An 18,022-nucleotide genomic window follows, 5' to 3' on the forward strand; every position below is an offset into this window, starting at 1 on the left:
TTGACTCCCCTGGGGGGTCTCCAGGTTCCCTCTGACCCTGTGTAGGATAAATGGTTTACAAAGGATCCCACCTAAACAGGGGGTTTAACTCTTTTTACCAGTACACTGTGTTCCATTTTTTGCTGGTGGAATGGAAATCGACTTAACAGACATTTTCAGACAGTATAAACAATTTAATTATTTTATAGCTGCAAGTCTGATATAAAATTAGTCAGGACTGGTGTTGAGTGTGTGATGTTTCCACCGCTGTTGTGATAAATCTTACTTACACAGAATTTCAGTGGTTGATTGCAACACATTCAGATTTTGTAACACGTTCAGAAATTGATTTGATATCACAATTTACTTTAAAAATATAAAATTTGTGTGAGAATTTTTTTTTAACTTTTCTACAAATATTTTGCCCAGTATATGATAAAAACAGAACTTATACTTATAAAAAAATGACAAATTCTTATATTCCTGAGTGAAAAGACAAAGAAATTCAGTGCTGAACACAGGGAACAACAAAAACAGGCACAAATTTAATTTTTTGACCACAGGTAAAAAGAGTTAATGTAAAAGTTAATGAGTTTTGTTTTTGTACAATATGCTTTTATTGCAGAAATTTGGATTATAGCAAATTACAATACACTAATTGTGCCAAACTGTGCTCTTCCCTCAACCCTGACTTAAATTAGACAATATTGCAAGGGGTTTGGGGCAAACAACTTTTTTAACTACAAATAGAAAAATTTTCCTTTTTAAAAATTTACCTTACTTAGATTTTCCTTTAGAGAAATATAGTTTTATTTATAATGATGTTTTGTATTTGATGCATTGTACAGTGCATCCTATACTATAGTGTATACATTTATAAACTGAATAAATACTATAGCTCTATCACTCTCTATCACCATTTTTACAGCAGTTTAGAAAATGAATGAAAGTCCCTTAGTGCTTATTATTAGTATTGAATTAATTTTGCAGTCATTAATATTATTAATATTAATTATTAATAAGTAATAACATTAATATTATAATAATATTATACTATTATTATGTTTTTTTATTTATAATATTTTCCCAGAATATTGTTCTTCTACTGTTCTTTAAAGGAATCTCTCTCAATACTGCACAGGCTCAGTCACCATAACACTTTCGCTATCTGACCACAAGATGGAAGTCGACATCTGAAAGCTTAAACATCTTAATAAACCTCCATTGCAAATTGTGCCAAACTGTGCTCTTCCCTCAACCCTGACTTAAATTAGACAATATTGCAAGGGGTTTGGGGTAAAAGACTATTTTAACTACAAATAGAAAAATAAGGCAAATTATATCATTATTAACATTGCAGGCATTTGGGACAGACAGGATCATCATTAAAGCAATACCACTCACTTGATATATTTGTATTAGTCATGTGACTTGGTTTAACCAACAGGAATTATGTATAGTAACTGATAGATTCCTTGCACTAGACTTGCTTCAAGGCTCTATGGCTACCTTAATACCAGTATTTGTAGTTCAATTTTTTGTAACCATGACCAGTATAAAGTAGCTATTAAAAGTGAGTGAAAGTGAATGAATTATTTAAACAATCGATTATTGTTTAACCAAATTTACACACTGTATACTATCTACTGGTTAACTGCATAAAAAAGAGCAACCCAAAACAAACCCCATGTGTGAAAGGGAAAGAAATATCCTGTTAAAGAATCTTAATGCTCATGCTCAGTTCTCTCGCTCTCTCTCTCTCTCTCTCTCTCTCTCTCTCTCTCTCTCTCTCTCTCTCTCTCTCTCTTGCTGTGACACTTTCACACTTTCTCCACTGTCCCATGTCCCTTTTTCAGGTCTTCTCTTTTTCCCATTTCCTCTCCTTCTCTCATGCAAAAGTATGAAAGTTGGTGAAACAATAGGAACACTGGGGAGAAAGGCAGGAGGTGTGTGGTGTGTGTGTGTGTGTGTGTGTGGGAATGGGGGACATATTTGATAGAAATAGTAGGGGGCTCCACAGTGTCTCATCAAAGCTATTCAGATGAACCCTGAAGCAGTGTGGGTTATGTCTGGGGGGTGGGTCCATTTGAAGCCTTTGTATGCAAGCACTGAATATAATCACACTATACTGTTCTCCGGTTTCCTCCCTTTGAAATTGACACCATTGTCCCAGTAGAGGAAAACAGTTGTGGACTGTGCTCTGACCACTCTACAACCCCTGCCCTCTCTGCTGGTGGCACATTAGAAACCAGCATGATGATCAAAATGGAAATAGTGGGATGGATTTGGTGAACTGGCTTCCAAGGGACCATTTAGGGCAGATGAGGTCAACTGCCATGTGTGAAACACTTTAATCAAGCAGTGAAGCCACAATTCAGTACTAACCCACGATATCACACACAGATCTCTCAAAAAATAAAATCTTAACTAATCATACAAAAGTCTGAAGTTTCTTATGCTTTACAAAGACAAATACATTTTCATTTCATCAATACAATAAAATCTATTAATGCCATATTAAGGTAAAAAAAAAATGCAGTAAAATTAAATTTTTATCTGTGCTGTTTACAATTAACTCTGGATTAATTCTGGGAAAAAAAATTCAATTCACTTATAGTTTCTTACTTAGATTTTCCTTTAAACAAATATAGTTTTATTTATAATGATGTTGGTATTTGATTCATTGTACAGTGCATCCTATACTATAGGATGAATAATGGAAATTTTTTCAATTTAATGTCATTAAAGTGATAAGTGTATATGTTTATAAACTGAAAAAATGCTATAGCTCTATCACTCTCTAGCCCACTGTTACAGCAGTTTAGAAAATAAATGAATAAAAGTCTCTTAGAGCTTATCATTAGTATTGAATTAACTTAATTCAGCCTTGTCTAGACTAAGCAACGATAGTTAATGTTTTTAAATATGTTGATATTAATTAACCCTAAAATTATAATATTATTATGTTTTTTTTATATATATAATATTGTTATTTCCCCAGAATATTGTTCTTCTGTTTTTTAAAGGAATTTCTCTCAATACTGCACAGGCTCAGTCACCATAACCCTTTCGCTATCTGACCACAAGATGGCGGTCGACATTACAGTTACATCTGAAACAAAATCTCAATCTCAGTCACAATAATATAAATAGGCTAGGTCAACAAATGCTTTTGCATTATTATACAAACTTTGTATGTCCACCAAGAAAATCAAGTTAAATGCAAGCAAACAAACAAAAAACCGTATATACATAATTCATATTTAAAGTGTGCAAGGTCAGTATAACAAGTGCATATACAAATTGCATATACAATTACTGGTTATACTAGAAACCAATCCATACATGGAAAAATACATTTAATATAGATGTAATGTAGTTAGTAGGTAGCAAAAAAAAAAAAAAACATTTTGGATACATCTAATAATAGTTTTTGTTCATGATCATGTTTATAATAATAATAATAATAATAATAATAATAATAATAATAATAATAATAATAATAATAATATCATATAAATGGATGGATGGACATAGGCCTATTTACCAGTGTCTGTAAATAAAACTTCATTGTGTCTCTCTCCTTAGCTGATTACATTGCCTGTAATTCAGGAGACAGACAAGCAAGCAAGCAAACCAAAAAAAGTGGACCAAATTTTGACATGTAGTAGATGGTGACCACAATACAAAATAATGGATACTAAACTGAATCTTTTACTGTAGTGATCTATTGTATATTCGTATTTTCATGAACACACACACACACACACACACACACACACACACACACACACACACACAATAAAGTAAGAAACGTTGTATACTTATGGGTACCAATCCAATGAACAGTACAGATACTTCTATTTCTTGTGTACACCTTTTTTTTTCAATTTACCCCTGTCCCACCCCCAAACTTTCTCCACCACCCTCCAAATCAATATACTATCTTGTGTATATTTTTAAATATCATTATGAATGAATTCACTTTACAAAGAAATGTACTAAATGTACTAATCACCAAAAAAGGTCAGTCACAGCATGAGTAATATGAATTAAATCTGAATTCTTCACTTGTGTCAGAGAAGTGAAGCTTTGAAATGAAGTGTTAGTGAGATATTGCACAGAAAAACAGACAGTGGGATCCAGATAAAGACACCAGCGCCTCCTATTCGCCTCGTCAGGCCATTAATGTAAATCAAGGCCAATCTGACAGTTTTGGCGTTAGTTAAAGCGGAGCTGTAATTGAATCACCATCCAGGCCAGATGTTCACAGATGTCGATCGACTTGCAATTTTCGCTTTACAGCTGCACTTAAAAGCCTTCCACATCTGTTAAACTATTACAGCAAGAATGCATATCAGGGCTAAGCGAACAATATCTGAATGAAAGAATAAGACAGTTGGTCTGTCTGCTTTCACGCAGCGCATAAACGCAGAGTTATTAAATTGTCGCTCTGCGGTGGTGATTATGGACCTTTTAAATTAGCCCCAAATAGGCAAAAGTTGCTCAAATACACATCGATCATCCTGTCAGAATCCAGCACTGCCCACTGACCACTGATTGGCTGATTCTCTGACACGTCACCAGAGGAGGGTCTTCAAAACCCGTATACTAATCGCTCCTTGTTTTGTTGTAATTTAAGCGCAAATTGATGACGGGAAAAGCGCCTCATTCCGTCTTTGCCGTAGGTGTTAAACGATGTGACAGCCTTCTGCTGGTCTTGAAACGCCACATTTAAAACAGGCTGTTAATCAGCAGTTGTCTATACAAGCAGACACTGTAATGACTTTGTCAGTGGCAGTAACAGAGCGCAGCGCCGGAGCGGCACATTGTCAAGTTACTTTCGCGCAACTCGGATTATCGATCGCTTTGATTTGCTCCGACGCCTAAAAAAAGATCTGATTTCTTTGCGTCATTTTGGTGGCTATCCACAGAGTCTCCATCGAAAAATAAAGGTATGTTTAACAGAACAAATCACGTATGATTTATTCAAGTCACAACTAAGAATTTAGACTATTACACACTTTTTTTATTTTTTAAATTGTAGACTGTAATTGCATTGTTGTTTTTTTGCGATGAGCCTAGATCAGACGCGTTTACATGCGATGAATGTGCGATTTCATTTCTTTTTGCTCTATTTTCTTTTTTGCTATTTGCTCTGTACCCACTTTTAGTTGACTTCTAGGCCACTTCTGTGGAGACTACACGTCTCTCTTGTGCAGAAATTATGCTCAATAGGGAGTCTGAGCCATAGTCGGAGTGTTAATTTAAGGGGAGAGAGAGAGAGAGAGAGCAAGCTGTTGTAATGAAATGGTGAGGCGTGCAGTTATGGCCCCAGAGCGCATTATTAAAAGAGGAGGATATATTACTGAAGTGCCTTAGTTCCAGCAGGCTCTGCTTATTGCTCACTGGTTTCTGATGCTATTTATAGGGACTAAAACTGCACTGAGCGCTCGGACTTAGGTTATTTATTTTAATTAGGCAATTACGCGTCACTCACTCTGGTATACCAGTTTAAAGGCAGTAGACCCCTATTTATCTTTTGACAAAGAGATTCGTTTCAGTCATTATAAAGTCCTAGTTGCCAAATCTAGTTTTATAAAAGGTCCACAGACTTCTGACTTGGGTGATTAAATATGTTTATTTTGTTGTTTAATTGGAAAACATCAGTGATTACCGTACATGTAATATGATTTTAGAGAATAAGATTTAAAGCAGGGCGCACACGTGATTTTTTCCCTTCCTGAACACACCAGTATAAACAATATAAACTGATTCAGCACGTCAGTTTCTGGCAGATAAATCACATCAGAACCTTTTTTTAAGTTAAAAACGATTTCATGCATAAATAAAACATTAAACAACTGCCCAATTCAGTTCCCCAGACACGATTAGCACGGCGATTAATGCCATGTGATTTGTCTCTATATACGGACCCATCCACGGAGCGCAATCCATCAGTCTGCGCGCGCGCAAAAGGGTGGCGTTGTGTTTCTCTTCATTACCTCCCGCTCTGTTTTCCTGCTTATTTCATCAATCAGTCCCGTTAGTGGAGCGGAACCGAGTGGCCGTCTGGAACACGCAATCAGAGACCGAGTTTGGCTGATTTTCACGAGCAAAAGGTCCCGCGGTTTTTTGTTTGTTTGTTTGTTTTTGTTTTTTTTTTTAGCAGCGCTCTTTAAATCTTAGTTCTTGGCTTTTGCAGATACCGGAATACATAAGCAAAACACAACATAAGCTCGTTATAGCACTATATTTTCTACCGTTTACTAGGTCTGATCGGGCGCAGAACATTTGTAGGAGTCGAATTGTGTTCACTCCATGTGTTGGTAATCAATAGAATCGATTCCGTAACTTACCAAATCTAAAACACGGGACAGGGGAAGGACTTGATAAAAAGGTTCAAGTACATATAATACACTAGAATAATAATAATAACAAGAGATTTTGTTAACGGCAATTTTGTTGAAAACTGATTTCTCGCCTGTTATCGACTGTGTGCATTTTTTTTGTTCTGTGTCGTCTCGGAGTCGAGTTTGAATCCTAATGCACGGTACTGGAGAATCGACTCTCTTACGACCCGACTCTCAACTAAACGCGTACACAAAACAGTGTACTGTTTTGGTTCGACAGTTTAAAATGAAATGATACCGAACTAGTGTTTGTATCATTCACCGGTTCTAAGTATTACTACTATCCATGACGGATACGCAAAGGCACTTTCGGCTTTATTTGAGTTCATCCTGCCGTTTTATTCACTTAATTTTATGATTAAATCTTAAACCTTGTCCTCAATGCTGGTCTAAAGTACACACTGAGGCGATGACATGAAACCAAGTTCTGCAAGGGAGCAGATAAGACGCGTTTTTGAACCTGTAGCTTGAGTGTTTCAGAGGGGGATTAGTTTACCTAAGTACTCAGAGGGATAATATAATTGTTCTGCATTGAAACGGTGGCGTGTGATATTCCCCCAGGGACCCATTCATGAGCATTGTCTCTCACACTCAGGTCTGAAGCAGAAGGATGATTAAAAAGCCAGGGATTTGCATTCTCATGAAATTAACTGCAGGCAAAAGTATTTGAAGAGCTGCTTTGAATAGTGCAGGCAGTTGTACGCAAATCGCATCGTTTCCTTTGCAGAATGGGTGTCAAGCACGTCCTGTTTGTGCTTTGAATAAATTTAGGTATTTTTAAAGCATTCAGACTGAAAGGGCTGCATGGGGGTGTTTATGCAAAATGCAGAAACAATGCCATGGTGATCCCTATTGATTTATTAAAGAAATAGAAACTTACTGATTATTAAGGATCGTTTAAATTTCCAAGGTATCTACATAAACTGTAAATTTTTGCAAAAGAATATACTAATTTTACCACTACATTAAGCCACTAATCGGCTCCTCAGTTTATTCAGTCTGAAGATAGTGGTGTTGAAATTAGTTGGAACAGGCAGCTTGTCAGTCCTCCAGCAGGAAGCCAGGCATGTAGCTTCATGTCAGGTTTAGGATATTTGGTACGCGTCGTCCTATTTGTAGCGGAAGTGCTAAACGCAGCCTGCCGCACAGGGATATTAGACCTGTTTAGCCAGTTCTCACAGTTGAAAGTAAGGGAGCATTACTAAGAGGTCTACTTTTAAGATCACCTGTAAAAAGGGAAAACACAATTCTCTGCTGTCTGCTGTTGTTTTTTCCCCCTGAATTATATTTGTTCAAAAAATGGAGGGAGATGGTGCTAATCATTCTGGGTAAGGTAATCACTTTTACTTTAGGTGCATCAGCAGCTTTAGAGCCTTATTGTTGAAATACAGGAGATGGACAACGGAAGGCTGAGGAAAAGAGGCTTGAATTGTGTTACTGAAGACAGAAAGCTTGATATCATTGTGCTGCCTGATCGTTTACATGACTTGTGGGTTAAATATATTTATAATTTGCCAATACATATATCTCATTATCTTGATTTTACAACACTGGTTGTTGAATCTATATTTGTGTGTGCAATGCAATCGTGGGAAAGCATGTGGCCAGCGATGAGAGTGGAGAGAGAAATATGACTTGAAAGTAGCATTTGAGCTTAGTTGGAGCAGGACACACACGGCCTTCCTGTTGCCTTCCATCATCCTGCTGACCCTTGCTTGACCTCTTCAATCAGAACAGCTCAGTTATGGCCCCTGGCCTTGCTTTAGCATCTCTGGTCTGCTGCTGGTTGACCTTTTTTCAGGAGGACACAGAGAGGAAACGACATGTGCAATAGCCTGAGATAAGTGTAAAGCCTAGCTCTTTCCTCTTCTTCTCTGCTTCATGTCAGTGCCTCTTAACGTGGAGAAATCATTGGTCTCTGCCCTTTCCTCTGACGCAGTAGAAGTGATTAACTGTTATCTTGCTGGCAATTTTCATGTGATTATAATTCAGTGATATTTCATCATGGTTCACAATCAGAATACTGCATTTAAAATATGACTGGTTATAAGCTGTACTGTATGTGTATTTTGACAAAATGAGGAAGAAATGAACTTTAAGATGAACTAGACTTTAGTGACACCGGATAGTGGGATTATGTCTGCTACAGCATGCAGTCATATACAGATAAGTTTATATGTGGTGAGATTATCCACAGAAAAAGGAAGACTTGTCTTTGACTGGCATTTAGGATTTTGAGGATCCATGTAAGATTCTTCGTAAATACAGGAGGTGAATTTCAAGAGCAGAGTGACGTTAAAATAATTCAATTTGGAGATAGTGATAACGATAGTTTGATTCAAGTGAAGAATCTGTAACAATAATCTTGTGTAAAGTTTTTTTTATACTGTGTACAGACTGTTCAGCATGTTTAATGCTAAGTGTTTTGCTAAACATGTTAATTTGTTTCATGTGTATTAATGTAGATGTCAGAATTTAATTCCAGGCCAATTGTCTAGCATTTTCTCATCGCTTTTTTCTATTCCAGTACCGTGATGGTGAATAACCGTGTGGAGTCGTCAGCTGTGGCTGTAACAGGTGGAGGAGGAGGTGGAGGTGGAGCAGGCCGATCTTGTGCCGGCTGTGGTGGCCGCATCTCTGACCGCTTCCTGCTCTTCTCCATGGAGCGCTATTGGCACACGCGCTGCCTGAAGTGCTCATGCTGCCAGGCACAGCTGGGTGAGATCGGCACCACCTGCTATAGCAAAGGGGGCATGATTCTCTGCAGGAACGACTACATCAGGTACACCAAGCATGATTGGTATACAAAGTAAATCAAGCTATGTAACTTAAATAGGGAAAAAATTTAATGCCATTTTGATGAAATGCATTAACATCATTTAATTCATACTTATTTATTACAGATTTTTTTTTTCAATTTTGATTGAGCATCAAAACTTCACTGCTGTTCTTAAATCCAGCATGAAACTAAAAAGAGTAAGCTTTTGTTTTTGTTATCAGTCTCCATGAGCATGATTGCATGCATATGTTCTACCTAATGGCTGACACGGCCATCCGTGTTGTACCACGCTGAGGAGTGTAGCCTTTTTGAAGCCATCTGTAGCTTATTTTCCTTTTGGGAGCCAAGCTGTGTACATGTACAGTAGCCAGGACAAGAGAATATAAAATGCTTCAGTCATGACAGGAACTGTGTGGGTGTTTGCAACATGGGCCTGGAAGCAGCCACATCCCTGGATGGCCTCCCACACTCCTTTCATGTGTTCTTGTCCTAAAAAGACCTGACCTTCAAGACTTGCCCATGCGTCAAGGCTTGTTTAGCTTAAGACACGTTATAAATGCTGTTTAACCACCAAATCAGGGACGAAGCCAGAATGCATTGTGAAGAAATTAAAAAAATAAATATACTGTATACTCATAATTAAAAATTCAATCCTCTGTACTTCCTTTATCAATTCTAAAAATCTTTGTGGTATTAGTTAATGTCCATTTCCACTTCCTTGTATGCGGTGAATTTGATGACCCAGTTCTCTATGCCCTCTGTTCTTTTGTGTGTGTTTCCTTGAATTCCAGAGGTGAACAGATTAGATTTGTTTGCAGTTATGAGGTGCTTTGAAACTGACCTCTACTTGTTTGGATGTGTGCGGTGATGCATTGGTCCATGACCGTATGGCACCGGTGGCCACACTGATCAGCACAGTGCCAAGTATGATGAGAGTGCTTGGCGTAGCCACACTGATGGTTTACTGCCTGTGTCCCAGTTGCTGGGTCACACGCACTCTCAGGGCAGAGAGTCTTGCAGAACCCCAAAAACAGCTTGAATGATGCAAGAAGGCAGATAATATCAGGCTGGCGCCGACGTTCTAACAATGGACATAGGATATAGATCCTAAGTCTTAATCAGCCTGAGATTAAGATGGAAATTGGGGCTTTATTGAAAAACAAACAAAGCATTTATCACGAGGGTCACAGTCCAAGCAGGAAGGCTCCATTTTAAGACATGTTTCAGTGATCATGCAGCTTTCAGAGCCAATTTATGGTTATATAACAGTATAACTTTTGACACTTTTTTATAATGCCTGATTGTTATACTGTGTTTTAGTCGGGACAGCAGCGGGCTGAGTGATATACATTCTTGTACATCTTGCTTATGAGTTTAAATTTCAGAAGTTTTAGATGCTTGAAAGGTTTGGTCACAAATGTGTATGTGCAGGTTTGGGACAGAATATTATTCTAATTTGCCTGCAGGCACACTATAACGCATATTCAAACTGAAGCATATTAAATATGTATAATGTGCTGTAGCTAATCAAAAGGGCAGAGACTCTTTGCCAAATGGCGCGGCGTGGAGCCTGAGGTCCGATAAAAGAAGGGAGCATTAATTAGGAAGAACAGTGCTGCTTTCTGCCTCCCGCTTATTAAATTACTGTTTGGATTAAGATCAAAAATTCATTACTGTGGCTATGTTCAGCACCAGGATTGTGATAGAAAGGAGTGAGGATAGGAAGAGAATAAAGAGCAGAGCGAGAGGAAGATAGCAGCGGAAAGCTGACCAGTAGACTATCTGTGACTAAAAGTATATGTGATAAAACACTTCTGAGTACAAATGAGCTGTGGGCAGAGTTAGCAGCTCAGGACTTTCATTCCTCAACACCAACAGAACCTGATGTTCTGAGAAATTGTCTGAATTTTTAGCGCGTGAATACCACGAATTTCATTTGTGATATCTGACTACAGGATAAATTAGTGCACCTCAAATTCAAGCCTACTTATAATAACCATAACAATAATAAACTTCTTTATTGTTGTAATGTGTGTAATTTTCATATTTGGTAAAATTCTATAAAATTAAGTGCCTTTGTTTTCTGTGTGCAGCTCAAAATGCAGCTTCTGAAATTTCAGGTGACATGCAAACCAATTGTGTGTTGCTTAGTGTCTGTGTTTGCATAATTGCATGGGATGTGTTTTGTATAAAAAGGCCGGTTTTTACCACCTGAGGGGAAAAACAATTACTAAGTCTTTATAATGAGGATGTTTCTTGAATCAGCATCACATAATTATAAACTTTCTTAACATTATTTATTTATAATCAGTATCCAGGGTCAGGGTCACGGCGATCTCTAGTCTCTCCTGAGAAACAATGGGCATAAAGCATTTATTTATAATGCATTAGTTATTTCTAAATTAATTTTGATATTTATTTACTGATATACATTAAAATTATTTTTTGTTTTTCTCCACAGTTTGGATTTCACAGTTTTGGGCATATAAACCCATCCTTATCCGCCTATAGTATTAGAACAGACTGTGATAATATATAGATCGAAATAAGTGAAAAAGCAAAAATAAAAAAGTTTACTAACCTAGTTGCATTACACACTTTTTGTGTCTATCATCATTTCGTGAGTTGGCAATATTTTCTCTCTCTAGATTCATTAAATTATTAAGGTGGATCTCCTGTGCGTAGCTTGCTTCAGGTCATCCAACAGATTTTTATATGGATTCATTTCTAGCCCTTGCTAGCTCATTAAAAAACATGATTTGGATGTATACTTCGGATAATTATCATGCTGAAATGATACAATACTTTTCATATTCTCACTAGCAGACACTTATAGGTTTTGCACTAAATTCCACTTGTATTTGTAGCTATTTGTCATTCCCTCCACATTCATAAAAAGCCCCAGATCTGGCTGAAGAAAAGCAGGTGTAAACGATGCTACGACCACCATGCTGCACTGTTTGTCAATTGTTTTGGAATTATAAAATAGATTTTGTCGCATATATTTTCGCACAGTGAAAGTCTTTCTTCTCATAAACCAACTTTATGTATAAACTTAATGGTTATCAGAGCACAGGGTCAGCCATGATACAGCACCCCTGGAGCAGAGATTTAAGGGCCCTGCTCCAGAGCTCAACGGTGGCAGCTTGGCAGTGCTGGGGCTTGAACCCACTTTTTCCAATCAACAACACAGAGCCTTAACCACTTGAACAACCACAGCCCCTAATGGAATTATTCTACGTTTTAGAATTGGTCTCATCAGACTATAACACATTTTGCCAAATACTTTTGGGGTGATTTAGTTGAGCTGGGAAGCTTTCATGAAAAAGGGCTTCCCTCTATCTCTAACCACTTTACCACATAACCCAGACGTAAATAATATGAAAGATTGTCACATTCAGAGAGTAATCAGTACCCGTCAGATATGCTGTCAGGAATGTGGGGATAAAAACAGACCCAAATGCAGGATAGCATAAAAATAAACAGGTCTATTAACTAAAACACCAAAACAGGAACACAAACAAAAGACGTGACAAAGATGACAAGAGACAACAAGGATTCCGCTCTGCCATAGGCAAAGCGGCACAGCTAAATACACATGACAATTAGACATAAGGAACAGGTGTGCAGAGACAGGGAGGAAGAGACAAGGGCGGGGCAGACACGTGACACAGAACATAAACAAACGCACATGGCCAAAGTCCGGGCTGGATCCTGACAGTACCCCCCCTCGAGGCAGGGGCTCCCTATGCGCCAAGCCCATATCAAACCATATCCGAGGGGACCACAATCCCGACAAGATCCAGGAGGGGGGAGCGAGGCACATGGCGAGGCAGGTGGGGGGAGCAAGGCGCATGGCGAGGCAGGTGGGGGGAGCAAGGCGCACGGCAAAGCAGTTGGGGGGAGCAAGGCGCACGGCGGGGCAGGTGGAGGGAGCAAGGCACATGGCGAAGCAGGTGGAGGGAGCAAGGCACACAGTGGCACAGCCAGAGAGGGCCGAGCAACATCCACAGCTGAGCAGAAGGGCCGAACGACGTCCACAGCCGAGCAGAAGAGCCGAGCGACGTTCACAGCCGAGCACACCCCCCCAACACACCTCGACCAGACCCACGTCCAAAAAAACAAAATGGGAGAAATAAAGAAAACTTGAACTTGACATCCTCCGTCGGCAAGCAGTGAGGCGGCGTCCTTCCCTGGGAAACCAAAGGCGGAGCGGCGTCCCTCACTGGAACAGGTGCGGAGCGATGTCACCCAAAAACAAAAGAAAAAACAAAAGTCCAGGGTAAAACATGGGAAAAAAAAAAAACAGTCCGGAAACGGTCCAGGCTGAAGCTATCCTGCTGGATCTTGGTTTGGCGGAATCCTTCCAGGGATGCGTGGGAAAAACAGACCCAAATGCAGGACCCAAGATTTAAGGCTCCAGTACTCAAATTATGGTTCTGTTTTTTGGCAAAAAACCAACATCCCAGCTGTGCCTTTAACTGTTTTCTTATAGTTTTTGATCTATAAAATATGCACGGTTAGGATATAGTACTTTCAGAATATACTGTAACTGATGCGATCAGTATGAGGTAAGAAGATGTAGGAGGAAGTTAAAACACTTTTTAAACTGTGGTTAACATTTACTAGGACAGGCTTAGTTGTGCCTTTTTGATGGCATTATGGAGTTTCAGACTTATTTTTCTGTCTGTTGACCATTACATTCCTTTGTTGCAGGTTGTTTGGACACAGTGGGGCTTGCAGTGCATGCGGTCAGTCGATTCCAGCCAGTGAGATGGTGATGAGGGCACAGGGCAATGTCTATCACCTGAAGGTGAGTCTGTGGTATAATAAAAGATGACGTAGTTTTTGTACAATACTATAAAAAAGCTTGTACAGTAGTTTGGAATCTTTTGTTGTTTTATAAAGATAGGAAAACAAAACTGCTAACTTTAATTTTACATCATTCATTTGATCACAGATTCCAAACAGTTCAGTTCTTAGTATACCCTGTTCCTTCTCTTTTATCACAGTGTTTCACGTGTGCTACATGTCGGAATCGCCTGGTGCCCGGGGACAGATTCCACTATGTTAATGGCACCATCTTTTGTGAGCATGACCGGCCTGGAGGAGGCATGCTCAGCAGTCACCTGGCTCCACTGCAGAGCAGCACGCTTCTTCCTGACCAGAAGGTAACAGAATCTCCATTCATTTCTATAGGATCTGCAACTACATTACACAGTTTGACTGATAGATAGGGTTGCATGACATGTACAAACCATTGCAATATGTATTAAGAACCCTGATGTGATACGGCTAATCATAACCCAAAAATGATGCGGCCACAAACCACCACAGAAATGCTCATCTTAAATATTTAAGATTGGTCAGTAAGCCCACAGCACACAAAAACAAGTGCAGTGATTTGTTAAAGGGCTCATTTGCATAATGGAGGCACCTGCTATATTAATGTAAAGGCAATATTTTGCAAAAATGGTTAACAAAGTATCTAATTTGCATTTTGGAAAGTATTATGATGATGTTTTGGATATAATAATTTCATAAGCAGTGTACATGCAAGTTAGAAAGGATTTTATGTGTAAAATGATGGCACCTTTCTCATCGAAGATTAGGAATGAAAATTAAAGCTTTGCTATTTCTCAAATTAAATATGGGAAGCTTGTAAACTACAAAGTGACCTTAAAGTCTATTTATAGTTGTAGCAGGGTTTTTTCAGGGATGTATAAAGAGAGTCTCTGGAAATGTACTACTGCATTCTTGTAAAGCTAGAGACATTGGGCTTGTGTTTCCTGTTCTTTCGAACTACAGTGCCAATTTGTTTTCTGCTTGTTAAGGCATCACAGCTAATCAAAGGCTTTTATTCCAACATTTGATAGAATTCCTGTATTATATTGGTTCAAATCAAGGAATTTGGTCCTTTAATTGGCTTTTCAAATCTATCAAATCTTACTCCATGGCACAGTTATTTGTAATTAAAAAAAACATCTCCGTATACAGGCTGCTTTTGATGTACTAGCAGTTCTCTAGAGAATAATACAAGGGACTATAAAACATATATTTTATTTGAATGCATATTTGACTATCAAAATAATCTCTCTCTCTCTTTCTCTAGGTATGCTAAAGGGACAAGGACTGAACACAACGCAGCACAGCGTGCCTTCTGTTTTGTCCTCTTTTTTCTCTTCATCTTTTCTCCCTCTTCTTCATCTTTACCTTCATTATGCGGATGAACACACCTTAACGGACTCTTAAAACGGGGTTTTGCTTGAAAACAGAAGTTCATGTTTTCGAACAAATTTCTCTGAAGCTTGAAGAGCTTCCTCCTTCATGTTCAGGGTAAGATGAGTGAGCAGAGAAGTTTAAAGTTACTGTTAATGTTGGCTCTGGGATGGTATTAACTGAACCCTGCTGATAAGCCCTAAACACAGAGGATGAGGACAGGAGTCCTACAATTCCCATTCTTTTTTCAAGACTTTTTAATGACACCATGGATGTTACGTGAAACTTTCCTGAAAGTGGAGTGCGGTGAATGCTGTTACTTCTAATGGATAATACTGATTGTTCTTCCTTCAAACACAGAGACAAGACATTTTTAGGGTTTGTGCGCGGTAAAAACATAAATTGCGTAACTTATGATTGTGTGCGTTTTGTACTGCTGGTGTTTGCCTGTTTCACGGAGGAGTTGACAGGAGTTCATGTTTCTGTTAGCCTGATATTCTGATGTCCTTTTTGGGAAACAAGGAGAATAGAATACAAATGTGTATATATTCTTGTCTTTTACCATTGTATTGTGTGCTCAGCAGCTGCATTTTGTGTTTCTGAGCAAAAGTGCATTTAAAATGATATATCTGTAAAGATACAAAAAGTACTTATTAAATAACTATAACCAAAGTGCTGGGTCATGTCAAATGTGTTTGGTTAAAGTTATGAAGGTAGGTTTGGGTCTGAAGTGTCTTTGTATGTGTGGGCAGGTGTGGGTGAAGGAGGGTGTGGAGGTGGGGGGTGTCGGGTAACTTACACTGTGGAAACATTTGTCTGCAGCTATTATTTAAAAACTAAAATAGCCAAAAGTTTTACTCTCTTACATTTGGTTGCTAAGATTAAAGTTAGTGTTAGATTTAGGTGTAAGAATAGCATTAATTAGATGCTTTAATAAATATGTCAGTGGAAAGTCCTTACAAGGAGAGTAAGACAAATGTGTGTGTGTGTGTGTGTGTGTGTGTGAGAGAGAGAGAGAGAGAAAGGTAGGGCACCTCTCTGGTCTGAAAAGCATGGTCGATTACCCTCAGGAATGGAATTCAAACACTCAAGCCTCAGTCATTACAGAATGCAATTAAGAGTGCGATGTGCTCCAGGCTTGGATTCTGCTCCTTTCTTTCCTTCTACCTAATTTGACTTTAATCTGATGCTTGCAAAAAAGCCCTCTACTGCAGCATTGTTATCCATGCTCCAACAGCTAATGACATAATCCAGCTTTTTTCTTCCTTCTCAGCTTCTCTGCCTTAACTTTCCCAACATCCACCCTTTATTTCCCTTCATTCATTAAGGCTGATTTGCTGAGGTTTGAGAAGTTTGCTCACTATGGTGTTTCTCTAATTGCTTTTTGGCACTAACCTCCCCCTATATCTTATTTATTTAATTAGCTGAATAAAGCATCCTTACTTTTTTACTGCTACATTTGGCCCACAATCACAAGGTGTTCATTTCCAATTTCATTTTATGATTAGAAAAAAAATGTTTATTCAGGCTGAAATGGATTCCAAGTGTAGCTCATTAAGTCTAGGTATGTTTTTTGGGCAAGGGGCAAATGCCATCTGTGACTTCTTAAAATAAGCAAGTTTTTGTTTAGTTCTTCTCTTAAAAGAGTAGGGGTTAAGTTGAATCATGTCAAACAGCTAGTATGAAAATTTCCTTTGTGTGTATTTAGATTTAACTGGGTATAAATACAATAATCATATTTCACAGATAATGCGTCCTAAATGACAAACACAGATATATAAATAGTAGGCAAGATATTTTTATTTTGGAAAGCATGCCAGAAAGCCTCAGTCTAAGTGTGTGCATTGGGACTGGGATCTTGATTGACAAAACAAAAAAATAACAAGGCTTTTACTTTCAGATAGAGATTGAAAGGACAAGAGCTTTGATGAGAGGGAAGCCTGGGAACACACCCAATAGAACACACCCAGTAGACACTTTTTTATGTCAACAGATGTGACTGTGCGTTTCTGATTTACAATATCTGCATTATGTGGATTCATTAACATGGTATGAACAATACGAGGGGAACAATATATTTTTTTTTCATCAGGGATTTGCCCATCCCAAACTATGCTCTTTTCTGTGAATATTTTCTGACTTGAAACACAAGCAAATTATAGTATCATGTAAAGCACAACCACATTGGACAATTTTTCCTCTGTTTCCTCAATACTTTAGTTGCGATGACATTGAATTGCAAATGGAGAGAGTTTTTTTTGTTTTATTTCTGATTGTCACACTCATCCACAGCTTGGCAGCTTTACATCCTCCACACATGTGCATGCACTGATACGCTATCAGTGATTTATTTCACAGCCTGCGATTGCAGAAAAAAAGCAGTAGACAAATTCATTTACGTATGCAAATGATCCTAATTGCAATTATCTCCGTATCTTGATAAGGGAAGGGTGGTGATGGAAGGGTCTCAAAAAATCCCCTGGCAATGCAAGTTACACCTCACATTCAGCCTAATCAAGCCTCAACTGTGCATTACTAATTAGCTTGACATATTCGAAAGCCAATTAACAGTGTTGGGAAGCAGGTCTGTGTCAAGCTGCTTTGCCTGAGAGCAGAGCAAAGAAGAACTTTT

General features: G+C 38.4%; 1 protein-coding gene across 3 annotated transcripts; it reads left to right on the forward strand.

Moving 5' to 3' along the window:
* Positions 1 to 4,609: 4,609 nt before the first annotated feature.
* Positions 4,610 to 16,062, forward strand: lmo4a (LIM domain only 4a). 3 transcript variants are annotated; one of them, XM_060863344.1, is made up of 5 exons: positions 4,610 to 4,934; positions 8,920 to 9,174; positions 13,888 to 13,984; positions 14,184 to 14,342; positions 15,284 to 16,062. In XM_060863344.1, the coding sequence occupies exons 2-5, from the start codon at positions 8,927 to 8,929 to the stop codon at positions 15,290 to 15,292; spliced, it is 513 nt and encodes a 170-aa protein (XP_060719327.1). In that variant the 5' UTR covers positions 4,610 to 4,934; positions 8,920 to 8,926; the 3' UTR covers positions 15,293 to 16,062. The 3 variants fall into 3 exon arrangements, with proteins under 3 accessions (XP_060719327.1, XP_060719328.1, XP_060719326.1); XM_060863345.1 differs by lacking the exon at positions 4,610 to 4,934 and adding an exon at positions 5,954 to 6,101; XM_060863343.1 differs by lacking the exon at positions 4,610 to 4,934 and adding an exon at positions 7,565 to 7,720.
* The last annotated feature ends 1,960 nt before the right edge of the window (positions 16,063 to 18,022 follow it).

The sequence above is a fragment of the Tachysurus vachellii genome, chromosome 26, assembly GCF_030014155.1.
Source record: "Tachysurus vachellii isolate PV-2020 chromosome 26, HZAU_Pvac_v1, whole genome shotgun sequence".
In the NCBI taxonomy this organism is placed as follows: Eukaryota; Metazoa; Chordata; class Actinopteri; order Siluriformes; family Bagridae; genus Tachysurus; species Tachysurus vachellii.